General features: G+C 43.5%; 1 protein-coding gene across 6 annotated transcripts in view; it reads right to left on the bottom strand.

The window, feature by feature from the left end:
- The window catches only part of kcnab2a (potassium voltage-gated channel subfamily A regulatory beta subunit 2a), a 123,417-nt gene that overhangs the window by 33,099 nt on the left and 67,534 nt on the right, over positions 1 to 22,784 (bottom strand). The window contains exon 1 of one of the 6 annotated variants that reach the window (XM_015959057.3): positions 589 to 2,120. The exons of the other annotated variants lie outside the window; for them this stretch is intronic. Coding sequence (XP_015814543.1) covers positions 589 to 800 — 212 coding nt within the window. The 5' untranslated portion in view covers positions 801 to 2,120. Of the gene's footprint in view, positions 1 to 588; positions 2,121 to 22,784 lie in introns of those variants that run through there. 6 annotated transcript variants of the gene reach the window in all.

Here is a 22,784-nt window from a genome sequence, read left to right on the forward strand (position 1 = left end):
ACCTGTGCTACGTGATAGCAGCCTTACAGACTTCTGAAGAATTTAAATGACATTTATAAGAAACCATTTTGATTCATTTGGAAATATTTGTTCTAATTCCAGATATAAAACTGACTTTATATCTCAGAGTGGTCACAAAATATTAGAAACCTGCACAGACATAAGGCAGTTTGAATAAATAAGTGTAAAAACACATAAATATCTGCTGAGTATTCCTCTGCCAAGAATAATCTAAATGTATTATTATCTATATTAGAGCAAAGGCAGCTGACTGAGCTCCGTTAGTACGGTTTGAGTCCAGATTAGAGGTCAAATTATAAACCGGCAACATAAAGGAGAATTACAGCATGTAGATCAGATTAAAGGCAAAAGGGGAAGTATCTTGTTTTTTTTATCACAATTAGGAACTTATCTTTAACCAGCATCTGTCTCTGACTGGGTGTTTTTTTTAAAGATATACAAATTGAAAATAAGGAATATATATATATATAATATTTTTAATATGAAGAAAATTCAGAATGTGTGTCATCTGGGCTAGACTATATATTTATTTTATATATTTAAAGATTAAAATTCAATAAGCCCCACCTATATTTCATGCCAGTCTTCATACTTTGCTCGCTGGACGAAGGCACGCTCTGAACGGAAAGTTGCCCGAGACTGCGAGCCACCATGGCCACCGCTCTGAACTTGCTGCGGGTGCCTGTGCTGGGGCTGTTGGCATTCTGACGATTCAGCCGGTCCTCCGTGTTGCGGCTCACCCCCCCACGATGATCCGTGCACACCAATGACACCTGCATCCTGGCTTCTGACCGGCAGTCCAAATCAGACCTCCTCTAATTAAATTCTCTGATGGATGGATCAAATAGAGGAGAAAAGAAGAAAAAAACTCCCTCGATAGTCCAGTATGAAAGATTCTATCTCTCTAAATCGAATCCTTCTTCAGTAACATAACTATAGAGTGTCCATCACACGGGGAATAAGGGGTAGATGAGATTATTTGTAAAGATGGACAGATCCTTGATCAGGCGAAAATCCTGTCTAGGGGAGTCCAAACCCAGAAACTACATCATAGCTTCTCTTTATCATCTGGTTTGAGATAAACATGCAACAAAAGTCAAAATAAATGCAAAAGATTACAAAAAATCCAGTAAACGTTCAAGTTTTTCCTCGATTCATTCGTGTCCTCCTGCTGCCCGTATCTCTTCAGATAGTTTCAGTTTCATTTAAAAACTGAGCTCAGTGTAGAAGGTGACACTTCTTCAAGCCAAGCTTTAAGAGCGACAACAAATACATCCACACAAAGAGATGGGGCGAGTCAAACGTGCCACACAGCTCCAGCAGGTTTCCAGCTCTTAAGCCCGCACCGACAGCTGCGCTGGCATATTCTGATGCGTGTTGGAAAAACGGCCAACATGCATTTCCCAGCTTTGACTGTTGCCTGGATTAAACTTACATCTGTATGCCTCGTGCTCAGTAAAGAGGCACGGAGAGCATGGGCGAGAGACAGGAGGAGAGAGAGTACAAGAGGAGGAAGCAAAGGGGGAGGGAGTTTGGTGGGAGGGATATGAAGAGACGCTACGAGGGGGGAATATTCGGAGCCAGAGCAGCATGAGGGGAAAGCATTAAAATCTGTCCAACTGTTGCCCTGCAGTGTGCTTTTATTTAGTTTATTGTGTCTGGAGTGATGTGCGCTCAGTGGTCAAGACTTTGGAATCGCCTATGGCCCCAGAAAGATGGGACTTATGTCGGGTTGCTCAACCGCCCATGATGGAAGAAGCATTATGTAACTTTGTCTGAAAGCATGAAGATGGATCCGAGGTAGCATTTTTGTTTTTAAAGAGTATAAAACGTATTTTTCACCAATTATTGCGGCACAATCTGAGGTCATCTCTAACTGTTTTCTGTTACGAACTGATCGGATAAAAAAAAAACGACCTCCCTGTAGGTCGGCGGGCTCTGCATCGTTAAGTGCTAAGCTTAAAATTATAATAAGAGCCAGAGACTGAAGGTAAACGGTCTACATTTGTATAGAACATTTTTAGGTGATGAGCTACGATGTAGCCACAGCTGCCCTGGGGCGCACTGACAGAGGCGAGACTGTCGAACACTGGCGTCCTTCTGACCACCACCAGCAAGCAAGGCGGGTCAAACGTCTTCCCCAAGGACGCAACAGCAGCATTCTCTGGTGGGAACCGGGATTGAACCTACAACCTTCTGATTACCAGACAACCCGCTCTACCTCCTGAGCCACTGCTGTCCTCCAAGTAAACACCAGAGAAGCTGGATTTGATCCTGGCTGCATAGCGATGACACAATTCACGGGTCGCATGCTCCCAGTAATATAATACTGATGCTTATCTAAACAGACCAGCTAGTGTGCCAAGGAGATAATTAAAAGAGATGCCAACAGGGGCAGGCATGTTTACCATCATAAATTAGAAACCTCCATCAAAGGGGGACACGGAGTGGGATGCAGCTAACTGGCAGGACTATTCTCGGAGCTACGACCTTTCTGGTCTCCTGGACGTAAATAGAACCCTGAGGGTAAAAGGTGGTTTAATTGAACAGAAATCGGATTTCTATTGGACGCTGAGTGAACAAAACAAGCCTTTGGGTGATGTTTGAAGCCTTAAATATGAACCTTTTAGAACTGACCAAACGAGAACATGATCTGTATTACAAACATCAAACATTTAGCAATGGACTGATATGTATTTGGAAATCAGCCTTAAGTGCCACAGCAGAAATAAGATCAATGAACGTATCTGCAGGGAGATGAGGAAATGATTTGGCAGAAAGCCGCCCAACCTCTCTGCTCTTTTTGACACAAAGCTTAGAGCAGAAGTCTGATCTGAATCTCTTTAACACAAGAGTACAACCCGTACACTTCCCACCACTGCAGCGGGAACCTGACACCACAATTCACGCTTCTTCGCTCCAGGGGCCCCAGGAGTCGTGACACGGGTAAAGTACTGAGGACTTAGACAACAGCTCGGCCCAGTAGGATTTAGTTTCGACTCCCATCAGAAGAGGTCACCACCACCTATCCTAAACGCCCATTATACAACACCAAAAGGCAAAGAATGAACTCAAGATGTATAGAAAATCTTTAGCTGAAGCTTTTACTTCTCCATCAAATATCCATGGTTACAGGAACAGTGTAATTTCTCATCATTAGATCAACATAAAGGGCGGTGAAACCTTGGATTCATCTACGGCAGAAAATCTGCACTTTTATTGACCGGCGGACCACGGAAGGTACAGTAATCGATACGAGCGTGCGCCGTCCAACAGACAAGGAATCGATCACTTGAATGAATCTGTTTTTTTAAAGATAGTGCTCCTTCTAGTATTTCTTTGATGATTTGCTCCCAACAGTATTTACTTCACCAGTCCTGGTAATAAAGGTCGAAAGAAGCACATAGTGCACCAATGCATTTTGATTAGCAAATACAGCAGCAGCTGTTAACCGATGTGAAAAATAAAAGCCAACGGAATAGAAATAAAAATGTTCTATCCAATAAATCCTGCTCGTCACACTTATATGAATTAATGATTCACAAAAGGCACATCAGGCAGCATGTAATTCAGTTCTTTCCCGTTTAAAAACAAACACTGGCCCAACCGAAAATTGTCAGATAACTGACAGCTCATTACAGCAGGATGACATGTATAGTTCTCTTAAAGAATTCCCAATAATAACGAGCCTTCCTGGGAAAACAGCTGACATAAAAAGAGACCAAACCGATGATTAGTTTTATTTTATTTGCCAGAAATCTGAGATCTTGTTGCACAAATTCAACTCTCAAGAATGTGCATAGTGAGAGGTGTTTCAGTTCACTTGCAAAACATCAAACTGGACAGGAAAGTAGACATTAGCTGGTGAGGAATCTCAGAAAATCCGGCATGTTTATGATCCTCTCCAGCCTTTCGTTGAACACATTAAAATGGATTTCTTTTGGACACTTTTATTGAGCAAACAGTAGCCTGAACTAGGAGCTGCTTTGTGCCAAGTCATCCAAGTGAAACCCTCTTTTTTGTCATTTGTCACAAAATAAATCAATGTTAATGGGTGCTGCTGAACAAATAATAAAAATGTATGCACAAGATGTGCAAAGTTCTCTAAAAAAGCCAAATTAGTCAAGCGAAAAGTCCTTCTGGTCCTTAAAAATGTCTTTTTATTTTAAATAAATGCTAAAGTTATTTTACTGTGTTTTAGTACTGCTTAGAAGTAGGCCAAAAAACGTATGCATGTATGTCTATATGAAAATAGAAGTTACTTAAATAGCAAGTCACCCCCTACCAGATTCTTACTCAACTCCCACTTCCTGTTTGAAAAATGCAACAAATGCTGTTGCCTGGCAGACCGAGAGGGCGGAGCTGCTAACAAATACACACACACACAGGCTCACGACAGCATTGTAACATCATAATGTACCAGTTTACATCATAACATACCTCTTAGCCAATGGCGGTGGCAGATTTAAATTAAAATACAGTGCAGAGTTTTTACCTGACAACGGCACAACACTGCCAGTTTTAGGCAGAATGTTTAAATTTTAACTAAGATGCACTGAAGTGCCAAATTATTGACGACATGTGTCTGCAGCACGGTTAGACACTCGTTTATTTAGTTTATCAGCAAAAAAAGTTTATTAGGGGGTGACTTGCTCTTTAAAGGTGTGGTTCACAAGACCATTTTGTATGATTATTTCTGATTAAACCCCTCTGAGTTCTTCATGCAGGCAGAACATGAAAATAGTCTCCTACACCTATCTCCTGCATTAGCTTCTGATACAAAATAGATGGTGAAACGCTAGGATTTGAAAAGCCTGACAGATCTATGTCACACTGTCACTTAACGCCCATGGACTCACTCATTTTGACTCGCAATGGGGAAGGCTGTTGTTGGTTTTATGTCCAGGAAACAGCAGAGAATGTCTCAGCTAGTAGAAGCTAACCATTAGCAATAGCAACTTCACAGTGAATTTAGTCTTTAAGGATGTCCAATATTATTGGTCTATCATTTTTATCAGCCAGTATTGACATTAAAATGTAATGTCGAAAATTAGTGGCATCAGTTTTTAAGCTTTTTATGACCACTTTTACATACCTCGCACACAATTTTAACAAGAAAATCTTAAACAAAAATAAAAGCTACTTCTCTTTGCACTAAAAGTGTTAAAATATGACAGATTGGTTTAGTTTTAGAGATATTTTTGTTTGTTTGGCACAACTTGTCCAACTTAAATGGAAGTAGTTGTCATTTTTTGCACAGATAATGTTTAAAGTTTAAAGTGGCAGTGTGTAGTTTCCTGGTGCTAGGGTGCAGTACATATATTTCTGGGTAGTTTAACCCCCAAATTCCACTACCTCCGCTTCGCTCCGGTCCGCCCCCGCCTTCCGCAGCCGCTCGCTTCCGAACTCAATTTTTACTGGTACCCGCTCTACAACGGCTCCGCTCCGGTGCGGAGACCTGAGGGGGGCAAACAAGCATGCGCGGGATTTTCGAGATCTTGCGATACAGTCCGAGCAATAAACGCGGAAGTTAGATCCAAACACCCGTTGTGTGGGAGAAGCATCGAAATGAACTGTTTAATCTGCCCATCATTTGTGTTGACAGATCAGCAGTGTTTGGATCAACAAAGTGTGTCTACTTTGATAGTGGAAACTGTATTTATGGCTTAATTTTGTGCATTTAAACTTCAGCCACCATTGATAGTGGTTAAAAGTTGTTAAATCTGTGCATATGAAACAAAAAACGCCTTTTGTTTATCGATTTATTGTGAAAAACGGAAATTGTGCTTGCTCCTTTTCCTGTTGGGCCGTTGTGATTTCTGTCCATTTACTGCGGAGGTGCTCCGGCATCCGGCGAAAATAGGATCGATTCTATTTTTGCCGGACGCCGGAACAGAGGGCGGCGCACGGCGCCGCACTGCCGGAGCACGGCCGGAGCACGGCCGCAGTAGTGGAATAGCTCTGATTGACTAGAACGGGACCGATTTTGCTCCGGCGTTCGTGTCGGAGCGGAGCGCAGCGGAGCGGAGGTAGTGGAATTTGGGGGTTACACCATTTAGTTTGTGACTGGCGCTAGTTTAAACAAACATTACGATAAATGTTGTTGCCTGTTGAGCCGAAAGCATATTACCTCTGCGTGACTACTCAGACTTTGATGATCCTTCAGTTAATTCCAATTCCAATGCAATGCCGATTGTAGTTTTCTGACGCTGTACTTTCTGGATCTCTTCGGGGTCCTGCGCCTGCCGTCATCATACTACGTAAAAACGACTTGACCAAAATGTATTGCATCTCTTTTTTGATTCTGTTCTTTCACATGTGTTTTGGAAAGAGTTAAGCAGTTTTGTTATTAAATTTGTGTTTCTTACTGCCTAAACGTTTTTGAACATGGTAACGTAACTTCCTTAAGTCATACATCCAGTCAATCATCTAGTGTGACATCAACAGGTGCAGGACCTTGAGCCAAGCAGAAGGAAACATGGTGTCTAATATGGCATCCTCCAAAGACGCTAGACCCGCCTCTGATGTACTGCAGATCAAATTCTTTTGGTTATATGGTACAAAGCTGCCAATATTTTTCAAGGACTGGACATCATTGTTTTAATTTAGATGGATATTTCCACAGATTAAAGGTAAAAATACACATTGTCACTTTAATTATGAATGACAGGATATTTGTGATGTTAGTTACCTAAAATGATTTAGTTCCTTTTTTATTGGCATCAGAAAGTAGGAGTTTTGTCCCTTGGGCCACACTTTTGATATGCCTGAGCTGTACAAAGATCACAGTAAACACTGTTCTAATGTCATTAAGGTAGATTTTTAGGGAAAGGCAAAAGCATACATCCAAACAATGACTATAAACTTATCTTATTTGCTCTTATTGTTAGACTCTATCTGGTTGTTAGATTGCGCTGGTTAATAATTTGCCTCCCACTCTATCTCACCATCACTTCATCCTAAAATGCCTGGGCCACTGTCTCCTTTGATTAAAAGCCTGATTTGTGGTTATCCCTTTTTTTTTTAACATCCAATGAGTCTCTAAATTTTTCTGACACTCCTTAGCTGTGGGTGTAGAGGACCGATAGAGCCTTGTACCTCATTCAATGTGCGGGGGAGGGAGAGGAAGAGAAAAGCTGAAGATTCACAGCAGAACTTGTGCATTTTTTCAGATCACGACTACAGCCAAGTTAAATTAACTAACAGGGCTTATTTAAGGAGATAGAAAACAATGAACTACTGCTACAAAGAAACCCAAGAGGTGCAAAACAACTGTTACTGGAGTGTATGCGCTATTGACGTTTATTTTTTTTAAATCACTGCTGAAATAAAGTTGCAAAACAAACAAACACACAATCACAATTATTGGTTTTGTTTGGCTCATTGTTTGCAGCTCTCGTTTGAAAGAAGCTCGAGCCGTCGATGATGCCGAGTGGTAACGAGGCCTCGAGAGGCTGTCCTGGTTGTTCAGGGGTTCCAGCTACTGACCTCTGCCACGCTGCATCCAGCTGCAGCTTTGACGCTCAGAGGAAGAGAAGGCTATTGTTTTAATAAAAAGCTCCAGAGAAACTGGGAGTACCGCTGGGTACTGTCATCAGCAATGATGCTTCACCGCAACCGCAGAAAAAACTCCTGAAATAGGCTCTAATCCTCTCAATCAGCCCGATGCAGCGAGCCCAAGCACAATACAATGAATGCCCTTAATTACTGAAAGGCAAGTAGGACTCACATATTTGACATTCATCACCAGAGAGTGTCTCGTTATTTCTTTCACGTCTGCCCACAGGGACAGCCCGGGTGCCTCCTCCAGGCTGGATTTGCTGCAGGGTGCTAGGCTAACAGCATCCCTCTGCAGTGTAAAGGATGGGTCGTTTACATCTTACTTTATGAACCATAAAATGTGAGATTCCATAGAAATATGACATATCAGTCTGATGGATCTTTGACTATTTTAACCAGAAGATTGGAACTTTTTATTGCAGGGATTAAGCAACGCTTCGTAGAAATTCCAAGGAAAGAGAAAGAGTCAGGTTTAAAATAGTTAAGAAATTTATTTCTACACAATTTTAACAAGACTAACTTTAACACTCTGTGTACTGATGGACTAAGGTGGAGTGAGACATGATGAATGATGATGGTGTGTTTGTGTAATGTTATTCAGAACCAGCGGATCCGGAGAAGCAGTTAGTTCTGAGTGGGAGTGAATGTTACGCTCTAAGCTTTAGTAGATTTATAACACACATGAAACACCATCTGTCGGTCTACATACCCAGGGGAAGCCTCCGAGCAGATCCAGAATGCCGAGGTAATCTTTGGTACCGAAGGCGGTAGAAAAGCAGCGGTGCTGACCAAACTAGTCTTGGAATGCATCCAGGTTACGACAGTAATCACTGGCGTCTCCGAGACCCTGAAGGGGTCGTGAGGTTCAGCTTTTATTCTGAAGGAACCGTTGCGGTCAGGTGTAACGTGCAACAGATTTTATCCAGCTTGTCGAGCAAGGTTCTTTCGGCTGAAGAGGTGTTCGGATGGCCTGTCCAAACTTCTCTAGAACGCTTTGAACTGAAGTAAAGGTGACGAGCAATAGTTTTTATAATTGTCATATTTTTGGTTTACTAGCGAATCAGAATTTGACATGCAAAAGAGGGTTTATACAAACACCACAGATAACCACGCTTCGCCCCAGAATGCGAAGGTTCTGATTGGATCAGACAAAAGGAAATGTGTAGTGTGACTTTTAACATTACGTGTCTTTAGTGTCTAGTGCAAATGTCCAAGATTATAATTACTTGTAAAATACTACTGATCACAGGATTATAATATCAAGTAATAACTGTCATTTCACAGATTGATTGAACATTGGGCTCACATTATTATTGGTAATTAACAAAGTTGTTGATTATGTTTTTATCAAAATAGTTCTGGTCTTCACTTGGTAACGCAGTTCAGATGAGCAGAGTGCATGAAATACCTTGGCCACTATCTCATGTAGATTAGCCTGTCAGAGACTTTATGTCTCTGCTCAAGCAGACGCAGCAGATCATGACCTTTAGGTCAAAAACAGGACATTCATGACGCTACAGCAGGGACTGAGAGGGATAATGACTCCCATACCAGAATGAAACCTGGGGGATTACATCTTTACACACAAGTTCTTCAAGCCGGGTAAACAGAAATAAACTATACCATTAAAGCAGTCGTTTCACCTCTGCAGCTCTGCTTTCCCTTGACGGCATTTCCAGCGGTTGCCTCCTGACAGATTTCTGGGGCTTTGGGCTGGGGCAACTCCTATTAGTGGAGTGTTTATCCAGAATGACCACAGCTGCATCATATAGATCTGTCAACCAGCTGTCCCATTGCTATTTAAATAGCACTTACCAGGTTTACCTCAACAGCATTCATGAGGATTTGAGTGAGAAATAAATTGCTTGTCTGAGATGTACATGAAGAGGGCCTTAAGGGAGTTAATGGAAAGAGATTTGGGGTCAGGACGTGTTGACTGACAGATGTAGTCTTGATTTTCTCTTGTAGCAGTTTGCAACTATAAAACCAGTTCAATCAGAATTGAACTCATTAAGGAAGAACCTGTATGAAAATATGGTCAAAAATTGATTTCCAATATTAACGCTGCCGTTATAGCCGATAATCAATATATTTTCCTACAGTTTTAACACTGTGGGAAAGCAATTTACACATTTTTTTTATTTAAATATAAATACACAATAGTACATACACTATCATCCACCAGAGATGTGATGGAGGCAGAAACCCACTATTAAGACCTACTCCCTTTGTTGTCCTGGTGGGGAATTGCTTTGCAACACTCCCCGTCTGAAAGGAAAACGTCTCCATCAACGCGTGTGTGCGACTCCGCTCCCGAGACGTAAAAAGAAGTATGTTTACACATGGCCGACCCCCTCCCTACCAAAACACAACAAGACAGTTTTACTTATCGGACCACTACAGATGTGGTAAAAACCGACCAACATCAGCTGATACTGACGTTGATGCAGATGGTGCCTCCCTATAATTAATGCAATTATTTAAAAAAACGTGTTTCCTCCTGTGCTATAACCAGGCAGCGTTAGAGCTTCTGATCCGACTAAGCTGCAGGAAAAAGGTTGATGAGGTTTATAATCATAATCAGAGGAACGTATAGGTTTCTTTTGAAATTATCTGCAGCTTCTGGATTAGTTTGGAGATTCCTGAGGAAGCGGAGGAGTAAAGAGCGACACGGGTCGCAGCTGTGAGCAGCGAGTGCTGTGACTCTTAACTCTCCAGTGAACATGACAGATTCCCCGCAGACAGCAGGACTCAGGAGGAGTTGTCAGTTCAGCTGTCCCCCTGACACATCCAACAGAGCTGCAAGGATCAAACAACACAGGACAGGAAACCCCGAGACTTACGTAACCTAAAGTCATAATGAGGATTTCTGGCTGCAGATGAAGGGACTCTGTAATAAAACAGGTTAGCTGATTCCAAATCTGCTTCCAAATTTAAAATTTGTCTTAAAAAACCAGAACAAAGCGCATTTAAAATATGTAATAAAGCATTAAGCTATGCTGACCAGGGCTCTCACAAATGGGGACACATTTCAGCATCATGACTCAAACAACAAGGTATGCTTAAATCATGTAGGGCTGATTTGCACAGCCTCAGGGAGCACACTCACTAATCTGAAGAAGAAAAGATTGAGAGGAAAAAGAATAACGTGCCCTGCTCAAAGGCAACCCCTCTCCCCCTCTCCTGCCCTGTCTGCCTGTGTGCATTTGTTAGAGCGAAGGGAAACTGTTCACTCAGAGAACATTTGCAAGGCAGAAAGCCTTTCTGCTGCACGAAGCATTAAAATAAAAAAGAAAGCGAGCGTAATAGTTTGGGGCAACCTGACATGCTGTGTTCTGAAAGCCAAATTCGTAAAGTTTTTTTATTTAAATAATAAAAAGGAATTATATCACTAGATCTGACGCATATTAACAGAAGCCCACGGAGTTCTGGTTCACAGGAAGTATTCAGTTTGATGATTTTTGATTCACTGCTTAAAAAAAACATTACAAACAATAAATGAAAATGTGCAGTTAATTCAGGAATATGAGCATGTTGTGACTAGATAGCAGAACATCTTAAAGGCTAGACGAAACTCAATAAAACCTGCAAAGGATTTCTACATTCACAACAACAAAGATGGTTATGATGAAGTAAGCTCTATACTCCTCAGGAGAAGCATTGTTCAAAGTTCAAATGAGTCCATGAATGTTGGACGTTACCTGACTGGACTGGAAATTTTATGTCTGTAATGGTTTGTATTGGGGGCGTTCAATATTGGCTTATTTTAAACCGATATGTCATATAGTCTAATGGCCTTTTAACATTAACGTCAGCTCGGTGTGGGTGGGGTAATTGCATTTACATAGGCATTGTCCGTGCGGGGGTCGTGCGAAGCCAACCACGTTTTTTTAGTCTCATTCCAGCAATTGGTTTGATGCTGAGCCAATCATACACACCCACCTATAGACTGATTGGCCGGCTGAAGTTATGTTATTCCGATGGCTACCTACTAATGGGAGCCTTATATTGGTGGGTAGAATCAACAAGCGGCATCTTTCCGACATGTGGCAATCATTAGCATTCTGGATGCAAAGGGGTAAATATCTTCTCACTCATTTTTTTGATTATTATGTCTATAGACAGCATAGGTAATGTTTATCTACCTTGACTGGTTTGCCAACTTAAAGTATCTTTCCGGAGTTTTCCCCTTTCAAAAATTATGTATGATTTTCAGAAATCCGTAAAAGTGATTATCTCATCATGTACTGTGATATAATGTAAGCAACACGTCTTTTTATTTTTATTTTTGCTACACACGCCCCCAGCCCCACAGAGCTCCGTGCGATAGGAATCTGAGTGCTGACCAGAACTAACCAATAGCGTTAGACTATCGCTTACAGGCTTCAAATTTAAGGAATACCTTGGCTAAGTTGATGAACTTTTCACGGACAAGTAAGTCGCTAAAATATAAATATATGAGAACACAACATGACATGAGAATAATACGTGTTTTAGCTCTGTTTGTCAACTACAGAAGAACATAAATAAACAAAAAACGTAAAGTTGCCATCTTAGAAAAGGGAAGGAGAAATTATTTGTGTGGTATGCTCGTCAGCCACTAGAGGGTGCCATCGGACAAGAGAAAAACTCCGGAAAGAGACTTTAAAGCCCAGATCACACTGTACGATTTTTGGCGGTTGCACAGGACTGCTTAATGTCATACTGTGAGGACTCTAGAGAGGTGGAGCACTGTCCAGTCCAAGATTTCAGGGAGCCAAACTGCACCACGTCTCGCTCTAGCAGGACACGCTAACGTCACGAGTGTACTCAACCTGAAAAGTGTCTCGTCTCGTCTTCCTCCGCTTATCCGGGTCCGGGTCGCGGGGGCAGCATCCCAACTAGGGAGCTCCAGGCCGTCCTCTCCCCGGCCTTGTCCACCAGCTCCTCCGGCAGGACCCCAAGGCGTTCCCGGACCAGATTGGAGATGTAACCTCTCCAACGTGTCCTGGGTCGACCCGGGGGCCTTCTGCCAGCAGGACATGCCCGAAACACCTCCCCGGGGAGGCGTCCAGGAGGCATCCTGACCAGATGCCCAAACCACCTCAACTGGCTCCTTTCGATCCGGAGGAGCAGCGGTTCTACTCCGAGTCCCTCCCGAATGTCCGAGCTCCTCACCCTATCTCTAAAGCTGAGCCCGGCCACCCTACGGAGGAAACTCATTTCGGCCGCTTGTATCCGCGATCTCGTTCTTTCGGTCATTACCCAAAGCTCATGACCATAGGTGAGGATTGGGACGTAGATCGACCGGTAAATCGAGAGCCTGGCTTTCTGGCTCAGCTCCCTCTTCCCCACGACAGATCGGCTCAGCGTCCGCATCACTGCAGACGCCGAACCAATCCGCCTGTCGATCTCCCGATCCCTCCTACCCTCACTCGTGAACAAGACCCCGAGATACTTAAACTCCTCCACTTGAGGTAGGACCTCTCCCCCGACCCGGAGGTGGCAAGCCACCCTTTTCCGGTCGAGAACCATGGTCTCAGATTTGGAGGTGCTGATCCTCATCCCAGCCGCTTCACATTCGGCCGCGAACCTACCCAGCAAGAGCTGAAGGTCAGAGCTGGATGAAGCTAGGAGGACCACATCATCCGCAAAAAGCAGAGACGAGATTCTCCTGCCACCAAACTCGACACACTCCACACCACGGCTGCGTCTAGAAATTCTGTCCATAAAAGTGATGAACAGAACCGGTGACAAAGGGCAGCCCTGGCGGAGTCCAACCCTCACTGGGAACAGGTCCGACTTACTACCGGCTATGCGGACCAAACTCACGCTCCTCTGGTAAAGGGACTGAATGGCCCTTAACAGAAAGCCACCCACCCCATACTCCTGGAGCGTCCCCCACAGGGTGCCCCTGGGGACACGGTCATAAGCCTTCTCCAAATCCACAAAGCACATGTGGATTGGTTGGGCAAACTCCCATGCCCCCTCCATCACCCTTGCAAGGGTATAGAGCTGGTCCACAGTTCCACGGCCAGGACGAAAACCACATTGCTCCTCCTCTATCTGAGATTCAACTATCGATCGGACCCTCCTCTCCAGTACCTTGGAGTAGACCTTTCCAGGGAGGCTGAGGAGTGTGATCCCCCTATAGTTGGAACACACCCTCAGGTCACCCTTCTTAAAGATGGGGACCACCACCCCGGTCTGCCACTCCCTAGGAACTGCCCCTGATGACCACGCAATGTTGTAGAGACGTGTCAACCATGTCAGCCCTACAACATCCATAGCCTTGAGATACCCAGGACGAACCTCATCCGCCCCCGGGGCTCCGCCGCTGTGTAGTTGTTTGACTACCTCAGCAACTTCTGCCCCCGAGATCGGACAGTCCATCCCCAGGCCTCCCAGCTCTGGTTCCTCCTCGGAATGCGCATTGGTGGGATTGAGGAGCTCCTCAAAGTATTCCTTCCACCGTCCGACTATAGCCTCAGTTGACGTCAGCAGCTCCCCATCCCCACTGTAAACAGTGTGAGCGAGTTGCTGCCTTCCTCTCCTGAGGCGCCGGACAGTTTGCCAGAACCTCTTTGGAGCCGATCAATAGTCTTTCTCCATGGCCTCACCAAACTCCTCCCACGCCCGAGATTTTGCCTCGGCAACTGCCACTGCTGCACCCCGCTTGGCTATCCGGTACCTGTCTGCTGCCTCCGGAGACCCACAGACCAGCCACGCCCTGTAGGCCTCCTTCTTCAGCCTGACGGCTCCCCGAACCTCTGGTGTCCACCAGCGGGTACGGGGGTTGCCACCACGACTGGCACCGGCCACCTTACGGCCACAGCTAGCAACAGCCGCCTCGACAATCGCAGAGTGGAACAAGGCCCACTCGGACTCAATGTCCCCCATTGCTCTCGGGACGTGGTCAAAGCTCTGCCGGAGAGTTGAAGACCGTCTTGACAGGTTCTTCTGCCAGGCGTTCCCAGCAGACCCTCACTATGCGTTTGGGTCTGCCAGGTCTACGCGGCATGTTCCCTTGCCATCTGATCCAACTCACCACCAGGTGGTGATCAGTTGACAGCTCCGCCCCTCTCTTCACTCGGGTGTCCAAAACATACGGCCGCAGGTCAGATGATACAACTACAAAATCTACCATCGACCTGTGACCTAGGCTGCCCTGGTACCAAGTGTACCGGTGGGCATCCTTATGTTCGAACATGGTGTTCGTTATGGTCAAACTGCGGCTTGCACAGAAGTCCAATAACAAAACACCGCTCGAGTTCAGATTAGGTGGGCCGTTCCTCCCAATCACACCCCTCCAGGTCAAGCTGTCATTGCCCACGTGAGCATTGAAGTCCCCCAGCAGGACAATGGAGTCCCCTGATGGAGCACTATCTAGCACTCGTCCCAGGGACTCCAAAAAGGGTGGGTACTCTGAACTGATATTTGGCCCATAAGCACAAACAACAGTCAGGACCCGTTCCCCGACCCGAAGGCGCAAGGAAGCTACCCTCTTGTCCCCCGGGGTAAACCCCAACACACAGGCAGAGAGTCTCGGGGCTAACAAAAAGCCAACCCCAGCCCTCCGCCTCTCACCCGGAGCAACTCCAGCAAAGTAGAGTGTCCAACCCCTCTCCAGGTCTCGGGTTCCAGAGCCAATGCAATGTGTCGAGGTGAGTCCGACTATATCTAGCCGGTACCGCTCAACCTCTGCCACAAGCTCCGGCTCCTTCCCCGCCAGCGAGGTGACGTTCCATGTCCCAAAAACTAGTTTTCTTGTCCGGGGATTGGACCGCCAAGGCTCCCGCCTTGGTCTGCCACCCGATTCGCATTGCACCGGACCCTTCATGTTCCTCCTGTGGGTGGTGGGTCCACAGTTGGAAGGAGAAATTATTTGTGTGGTATGCTCGTCAGCCACTAGAGGGTGCCACCGGACAAGAGAAAAACTCCGGAAAGAGACTTTAAAGCCCAGATCACACTGTACGATTTTTGGCGGTTGCACAGGACTGCTTAATGTCATACTGTGAGGACTCTAGAGAGGTGGAGCACTGTCCAGTCCAAGATTTCAGGGAGCCAAACTGCACCACGTCTCGCTCTAGCAGGACACGCTAACGTCACGAGTGTACTCAACCTGAAAAGTGTACGCCACTAAAACCCAAGACAATAACGATAAAAAAAACAAAGAAGTGCCACTGTTGATAGTTAAAAGAGTTGTTCACATGTCCCTGGGTGTAGCTTCCACTGTTGATAATGTTGCTGTTGTCTGCGTCACACACCCTGGGTGTATTTTCACTGGTCGATTGCATAAGGGAGCAAAGGTGCTTTAAAACTGTGCTCAATAACCTCGCTGGGCTGGCCACACCGGACGGCCACAGACTTACAGATCACTCTCACGTTTACAGATTTTTGTCAATTCTGTTCACGACGAGAGATTTGTCTAGGATGGCTGAAACATGCAGTGTGGTCCAGGCACACTGAGAAATTGCATCAAGTGCACTCCAGAAGTAAGTAACACAAGAGTGACCCTGATGATTCACTGACTGCAGTTTTAACATGTTTTTATACAGTCAAACTGTCCAGAAGACATTTTATCCCAGTTCAGATTATAGCAGCCCCACATTATTACTCAGGCTAGGCTAAGTATGGTGAGACTAGAATCAGTAGCTACACTGGCTTCAGAAATGTAGTAGTTTGCACTGATCTTATCTCATTATCACAAATGCCATTTGAACTGAGCTTTTCACAGTCCCCCTGTGCACACAGCAAATGAAACAAGTTCTAAACGCTTATTGAACAGATGGTTCCCACTTTATTCTGAGCCGCTGATCCCGTGACCCTGAATGGCCTCTACCTGCGGAACACAATAACAGCACAGCTCTAACACAGGCATTACTAAATCCTTATCTTGAGACTCTAGAAGCAAAAGATGTCTCAGCCCAGGCTTTCAGTGCACGCAAGTATAAAGACAAATCAAAGGAGCTACCTGAGAGGAAATCTCAGGTAAACACAAATGTTACACATCGGCAGAAAGCTGGACGGCGGTCAACAACATACGAGTTTCTGACTGATAACAGAGCTAAATTAGTTATGCTGTGTTTTCTCAGTGATAACATATAAAAGGTGAATGTGAGGCTTTAAAGCATCAGGAGGAAGAAAAAAGAAAAATAAACAAAGGCACTGAGCTATCAGTTTTTTTTTTAAAGAGGCAAAGACAGACAAGAAAAAACCCAAAAATAAAATGCTTATAAATTCAAATACAAACAATGACACGTTCAAGTCATTTTAAGGTCTTTGCACCTTCATCAAAACTAAAACCTGTTCTTCATCCACTGCTGAGAAGCCATTCGCGCGTGAAACTGAAAATTTCCCTCTGCATTAAATTTGCAGCAGCCCACAAAACCATAGAAATCTATGAAAGTCTTCAGTGAGCTTTCTTCTTCAAGACAGCTTCAGATTTATGAATAAGAAACATCTCTGTGTAGTTATTGGTCACCCAGAAAAGCTTATTTTAATGAAACGTGTTAGAATTACCACTACTGTGACACATTAAACACAGAAAAGGCCTTGATAAAGACGGAATATCATCCAATGAGGAATAAAAAACAACAGAATTACTTAGTGTTTCAAACAAACACAAGTACTGCACACACCAACAGTTAAACACCTTCCAAACAAAAAAAGCCTTCTATTAACCAGAAAGTGTTTTTAGTAAGCACACTGGTTTCAATCCTTTCTGCAGCATTTTAAATGCAAACAGACAAAAAATGCAGAAATCTGAATGTCTCAGCTCAGCAGTTCAGAAAACTCCAATAAATGGCATCATTAAATAAAAAAAGTTTCCTACTGGTCATAATGAGCTGAAATTACAATTTTATTGTTATTTTGAAAACCACGTGAGCCAAAACCACAAAGAAATTGTTGCTTCTAAGGGTTATTTATAGCCATTTGAACAATACCTTGTTATATTTTACTTTGATGAAATCTTCAAATGAATGTCTCTGTTCTGAAAGGGCATTATATAAAAAAGCAATGCAAACCCAGTGTGATTACATAACAAAGACATGACCATCCATCCACCCAGACATGGTTATTTAAATGTAGAAATTTCTATTCATGGCTAAAATAAATATAATTTTTACTTTTTAAATTGCTGTATGACTATTTTTTTAATCTATTACTCGGGCTGCTGTTTCAGAATGTTTATGTAGAAATACAACAACCCAAACAAAACAAAACAGAATTGTGTAATCTCTGGCATTTCTGCCTCACACTAAAGTTCTGACTAGAACATTTTGACAAGCTGTCAGACCGGGCCAACCCCGAGTTCGCTGTAAGAGGGAACGGAGGTGTCACCAAATCTCTAACACTCTGGAAACCTCAACGTCATCTCCGATGCCTGAGAAAAGGCTTCGGACACAGAGTTCATTAAAAACGGCTTTCAGGACGACGAAAAAAAAAGAAGAAGCTGTGAATGATCAGGTTAACACACAGACTGCTCAGAGGGAGCCTCGGGCTGCAATGGGTTAACGTGGAGCCCGTTCAGCTGGATCCAGCTGCAGCTGTAGATACGAGATGGGAGCTAAATTTAGCTCAGGTTGGGGATTGCCTGAAGAAAAACGTCACAGAAGCCCAGCCTGAGATGCTGCTTAGTGACAAATTAGGAGAAGAATAACAGCTGTCTGATTACAGATTTATCGTTTTCCATCAGAAGGTTGATGCATGCATACGGATGATGGGGGGGGGGGGGGTAAAAGGTCTGCAGTCTGATACAGCAACAGAGCCAAAGCAAAACCATGTCTGAATGACTCTGCAGCAAGAGCAAATAACTCTGAGCTGTTTGCTCAGACTTCAGAAACAGGCCGTGCTTCTCACAAGAAACTGATAAAGAGGAATTTCACTGAATCTTCATCAGTGTAGGAGTGCAAAGAATGATGCACTCAGAGACTGCATTATGTCAATAAATGCAGTGGGAGGCATGTGGATGGTGCTCTTCAGTTTAGAGTGGAGCATTATCACCGCCTAGTGGAGATAAGCTGTTAGCTCATCTCCGGATGAACTGCAATGTGAACGAGTGTGTGAAGAAACAGGCTGGTAAAATAGAGGAATGTAAATAAGATAGATATAGATACATTTAAAAGATATTCAATTTTCTTATAACCTTGGAGAATTATCACAACCTTCAGTCTAAGAAACTGCACTGCCAGGGGTCTCCAGAGCCACATGTGGCTCTTTGGACCTTCTACAGTGACTTTGAAAAAAAAAGGCTAAAAATGATAAAGACTAATTCACATTTTTAAATATAGATGCAGTTTTTAAAAAAGCAGGATTAAACACTTTAGGGCCATAACTGGAGGGTTACAGGTTGCAGGTTTGAGCCCTGCTCAGTCTGTCGCAGTCATTGTGTTTTTGGGCAAGACACTTCACCCATCTGCCTGTTGGTGGTGGTCAGAGGGATCGACGGTGCCAGTGACCGGCAGCCTTGCTTCTGTCTGAGTTGTAAAGCGCCTTGGGGAGTTGTAGGGCTCTAGAAGGCCTTATATAAACACAGGCTGTTTACCAGCTTTTCAGTTATTTCATGGAATAACTGCATTGAATTTCCACAACTACCGTAAATCCTCTAATACAGGCCCGGGCCTGTATTTGACTCAAGCTAATCAAGCTCCAGGCCTTTATTGGAAGGAGGGCCAGTATTAGAGGCATGCCTCTATTTCTATTTAAGCAAAATGAACTAATGGTTCGTTGGAGTTTTTGACAATTAATATTGAGCCCACATTTTCAAAGTTAAACACATTTCTTTTAACAACGGTAGTTTCTGCTTCAGCCATCTCCCCCCTCCTCCTGTGCAGCGGCCGCAAACTCACTGATGCGCCTGCAGCCTCTCAGAGTTCCTGCTGCTCTAAACATTAAAATAATTATTTCATTTTCTGTTCCTCACTTCTGATTACCTTCAATGGTGTCTGTTTGTTGCAACTACCAGGTACAAAAACTAACTTGTTTTTATTTGACTGTTTTTCTGTCCTGCCTGTTTATCATTTTCCTGCATCTCCTCTCAATCCTAAAGAGAAACTGCTACCTGGGTTCATATATATTCACCTCATGAGTTACCTTTGAACTGCAGTTGTAAAAGATCTACCGACCGCAAAAACAGCGGAGTGCTCGCTGCTTGCCGGCCGCATCAGTGATCAGTGCGTCACCGGATGACACGTTGATGCGCCCCAATCCACAGCAAAACGCATCAGGCGCAAATAAAAGACAGAAAACATCAAAGGAAATGAACCAACATGAACGATCGCATGTTAAATAATTTGGCAACACCTGATTGTTACTGTGGCCGTGCTCAGGAGGCAGATTACCGAGCACAAAAACAGCGGAGTGCTCCCTGCTTGGCGGCCGCATCAATGATCAGTGCGTCGGAGGACAAGGTGATGTGCCCCGCTCCACAGCAGCGAAACATCAGGCGCAAATAAAAGACAGAAAACATTAAAGGAAATGAACCGACATGAATGATCGCGTGTCAGTCCCGACGCTCTGGCAGAGTGCGTTGCCCCCCCCCCCCCCCCCCCCCCCCCGAGCGCAGGAGCTTGTCACCTGCCGACAGCAGGCTACTGTCTTTTCCGAGGGCTGCATCTTGCCGGTAATTATCACGTGACAGCGACTAGTCGACGACAGGCATAAAAAGTCACTATAGTGAAGTCGACTAGTTCATACAACCCCTACTGCTCCCCAGTGTGTTCTGCAGCATAATCAGCACGTTCTCTTTGAACTTGATATCAAATTTTCGCCTCCTCTTCGTCTCCTCACGGTTAAAGTTAACCTCGCGGTCTATCACTCGCAAATCAAAAGTGAGACGATGACACAACCCCCGTAACTGCTTGTTACCACATTCCACCCGGCCACAATAAGAGACCGGCCATTATTCACCTCCGCCAACTCCGACACCGGCCAAAATTGGAGACCCGGCCTTTAATTGAATACCGGCCTGTATTAGAGGATTTACGGTAAATTAAACCAAACATACCAGTTATAGTTTGACCTATTTATGTTTTGTACGTAATTTTCCACAAATAAACATCCCATAAAAGTACCCATACACTTCATGCAAAAAATAAAAAAATTGTATTAATAATGAAAACAAAATTGTGTTTTTTCAAACATGATGACCGGTCTCTTACAGTAGATATGTACAGAAAGGGAAAATATGTATGTTTAATCTGAAAGTCACAATTAAAATCCCGATTTTTGTTTTTAATTTTTAAAATGTTCACATCTTCAGAAATCTGAGAAAATAAGAACTTTCCCCTCAGCGACTCTAGTCCTATTCAGTACAAATGCATCACAAATGAAAAGCTGTCTCTTAAAAACGCCCTTTAACAGTTGTGGCTCTAAACGAGTTTTTAAAGAGAGCCTCCTCTTTGGGTTGTAAAGTTTGCAGACCCCTGGAATATACGAGCAAATATAAACTGTTGCATCCCAGATCTTTGTTGATCAACATAATTCAGACTAAATAGTCAAATTTTAAAAAGGCTTTGATTTTGAACAAAAGACTGAGATGTTATTTCTGCTGCCTACTAGCCAGCCGTTGATTAATGTTGCATTTATAAAAAAAATTCATTATCAACTGAATAAGATGCACACAAAGCTCTTCAGTGACCAGAAAAGATCCTCAGTCCATAAAGGTATGGTTGAACATAACTTTCTGTGAACATCTAAATGGATGTCATCAGTATGTCCATTAGTATCAAGTCACTTCAGGAAATCTATACCCCATCTGCCTTTACTGTATATCACTGGGAGATGCGAGGGTTCCTGTCTCTTCTATCTGAGCTAAAGTCTCCTTCATCCACACAAGCTTACATTTAGAATATGAGCATAAGGAAAAGTGTAGAGTTTGTTTAAATGGGTTAATTTAAATCAACTTCTAATGGAAACTTGGTGAAAATAACTTTAACAAACATGGTTATTTAAAATATTAAATACAATGGAACCAATAATAGGCAGCATAACTTAGCATAACTGCAATTTCAATGCATCCTCATTTGCAAAACAATATGATAATGTGCATCTGTGTATTTGATAGAGAAAGACATTTTAAGAAATCAAGTTTTGCACATGAAATAACACCAACTCCAAATGTACATTTTATTGTCCTCAGACTCAGGTCATACTGTGGTCTTGGTGCTTCTGGACTTGACTGCAGCTTTTGATATGGTGGACTATGGAATTCTCTTCAGTTGCCTTGAAAATACTGTTGGTATCCAGAGAGTGGCTCTGCAAGGATGCTACTTGTCTGACAGGAGGTTTTGTGTTAAAACTGATGGTTTAATGCTTTTCACAGGCCTCCTGACATGTGGTGTTCCTCAGGGGTCCAGTTTTGGGCCAAAAAATTTGATTGGATTGGATGCAAGTACATCCATTCATTTCTTTGTCAGAGTTTCCTTACTATCTGTCCAATGTGTCTTGGTTTAAAGCTGCAATGGCAAAGCTGCAAAACAAACCAACTTAAAACTGTTTTTTGTGATTCTTAACAACGTTCTAACATAGTATAGCTATAACTATATCGTGGAGATTAATTTAAAAAAACTAAAATATAATGACGTGGTTCTCTTACATTTGTCTAAAAACCACGGCTAGCAACATAGCTTGAACTGAAATCAACTATTGGACAATCCGGTTGATCTCATCAAACCGCCGCACTTCCCTGGGTCCTCCATTCAATATGCACTCGTGACTTTAGCAACAGAACACTAGAACACAGTCCTCCATGACAACCCAGGGTCCAGACCAGGAAGCAGAGTCGTAGTTTAACCCACCCCTCTGCAGCTTCTGTATTGTTACCCACCCACTACCCCATAGAGACAGTGTCCTGCCCACGGCCAAAATCACACAGATTAAATATCAGGCTTAATAAAGCAAATCATGGAAATCTCATAAATATTAGAACAAATTCAACTGAGCAGTAAACTAGAAAAATTAAATGTGGGTTGTTGAACATTAGATCCATTTTTTCGAAGACTTTGTTAGTTAATGACTTGATTTGTGATAATCAGATCTCTTTGCTCTCTCTCACAGAATCCTGGCTGCAGCAAGAGGACTATGTTAGCTTAAACGAGTCAACTCCTTCAAATTATTTAAATCATCATATTGCTCGAAGTACAGGGTGAGGAGGAGGAGTAGCAACCATTTTTCATTCTGACTTATTAATCAGTCCCTTACCAATTAATAGCTACAGTTTG

This window comes from Nothobranchius furzeri, chromosome 3, assembly GCF_043380555.1.
Source record: "Nothobranchius furzeri strain GRZ-AD chromosome 3, NfurGRZ-RIMD1, whole genome shotgun sequence".
Classification (NCBI taxonomy): domain Eukaryota; kingdom Metazoa; phylum Chordata; class Actinopteri; order Cyprinodontiformes; family Nothobranchiidae; genus Nothobranchius; species Nothobranchius furzeri.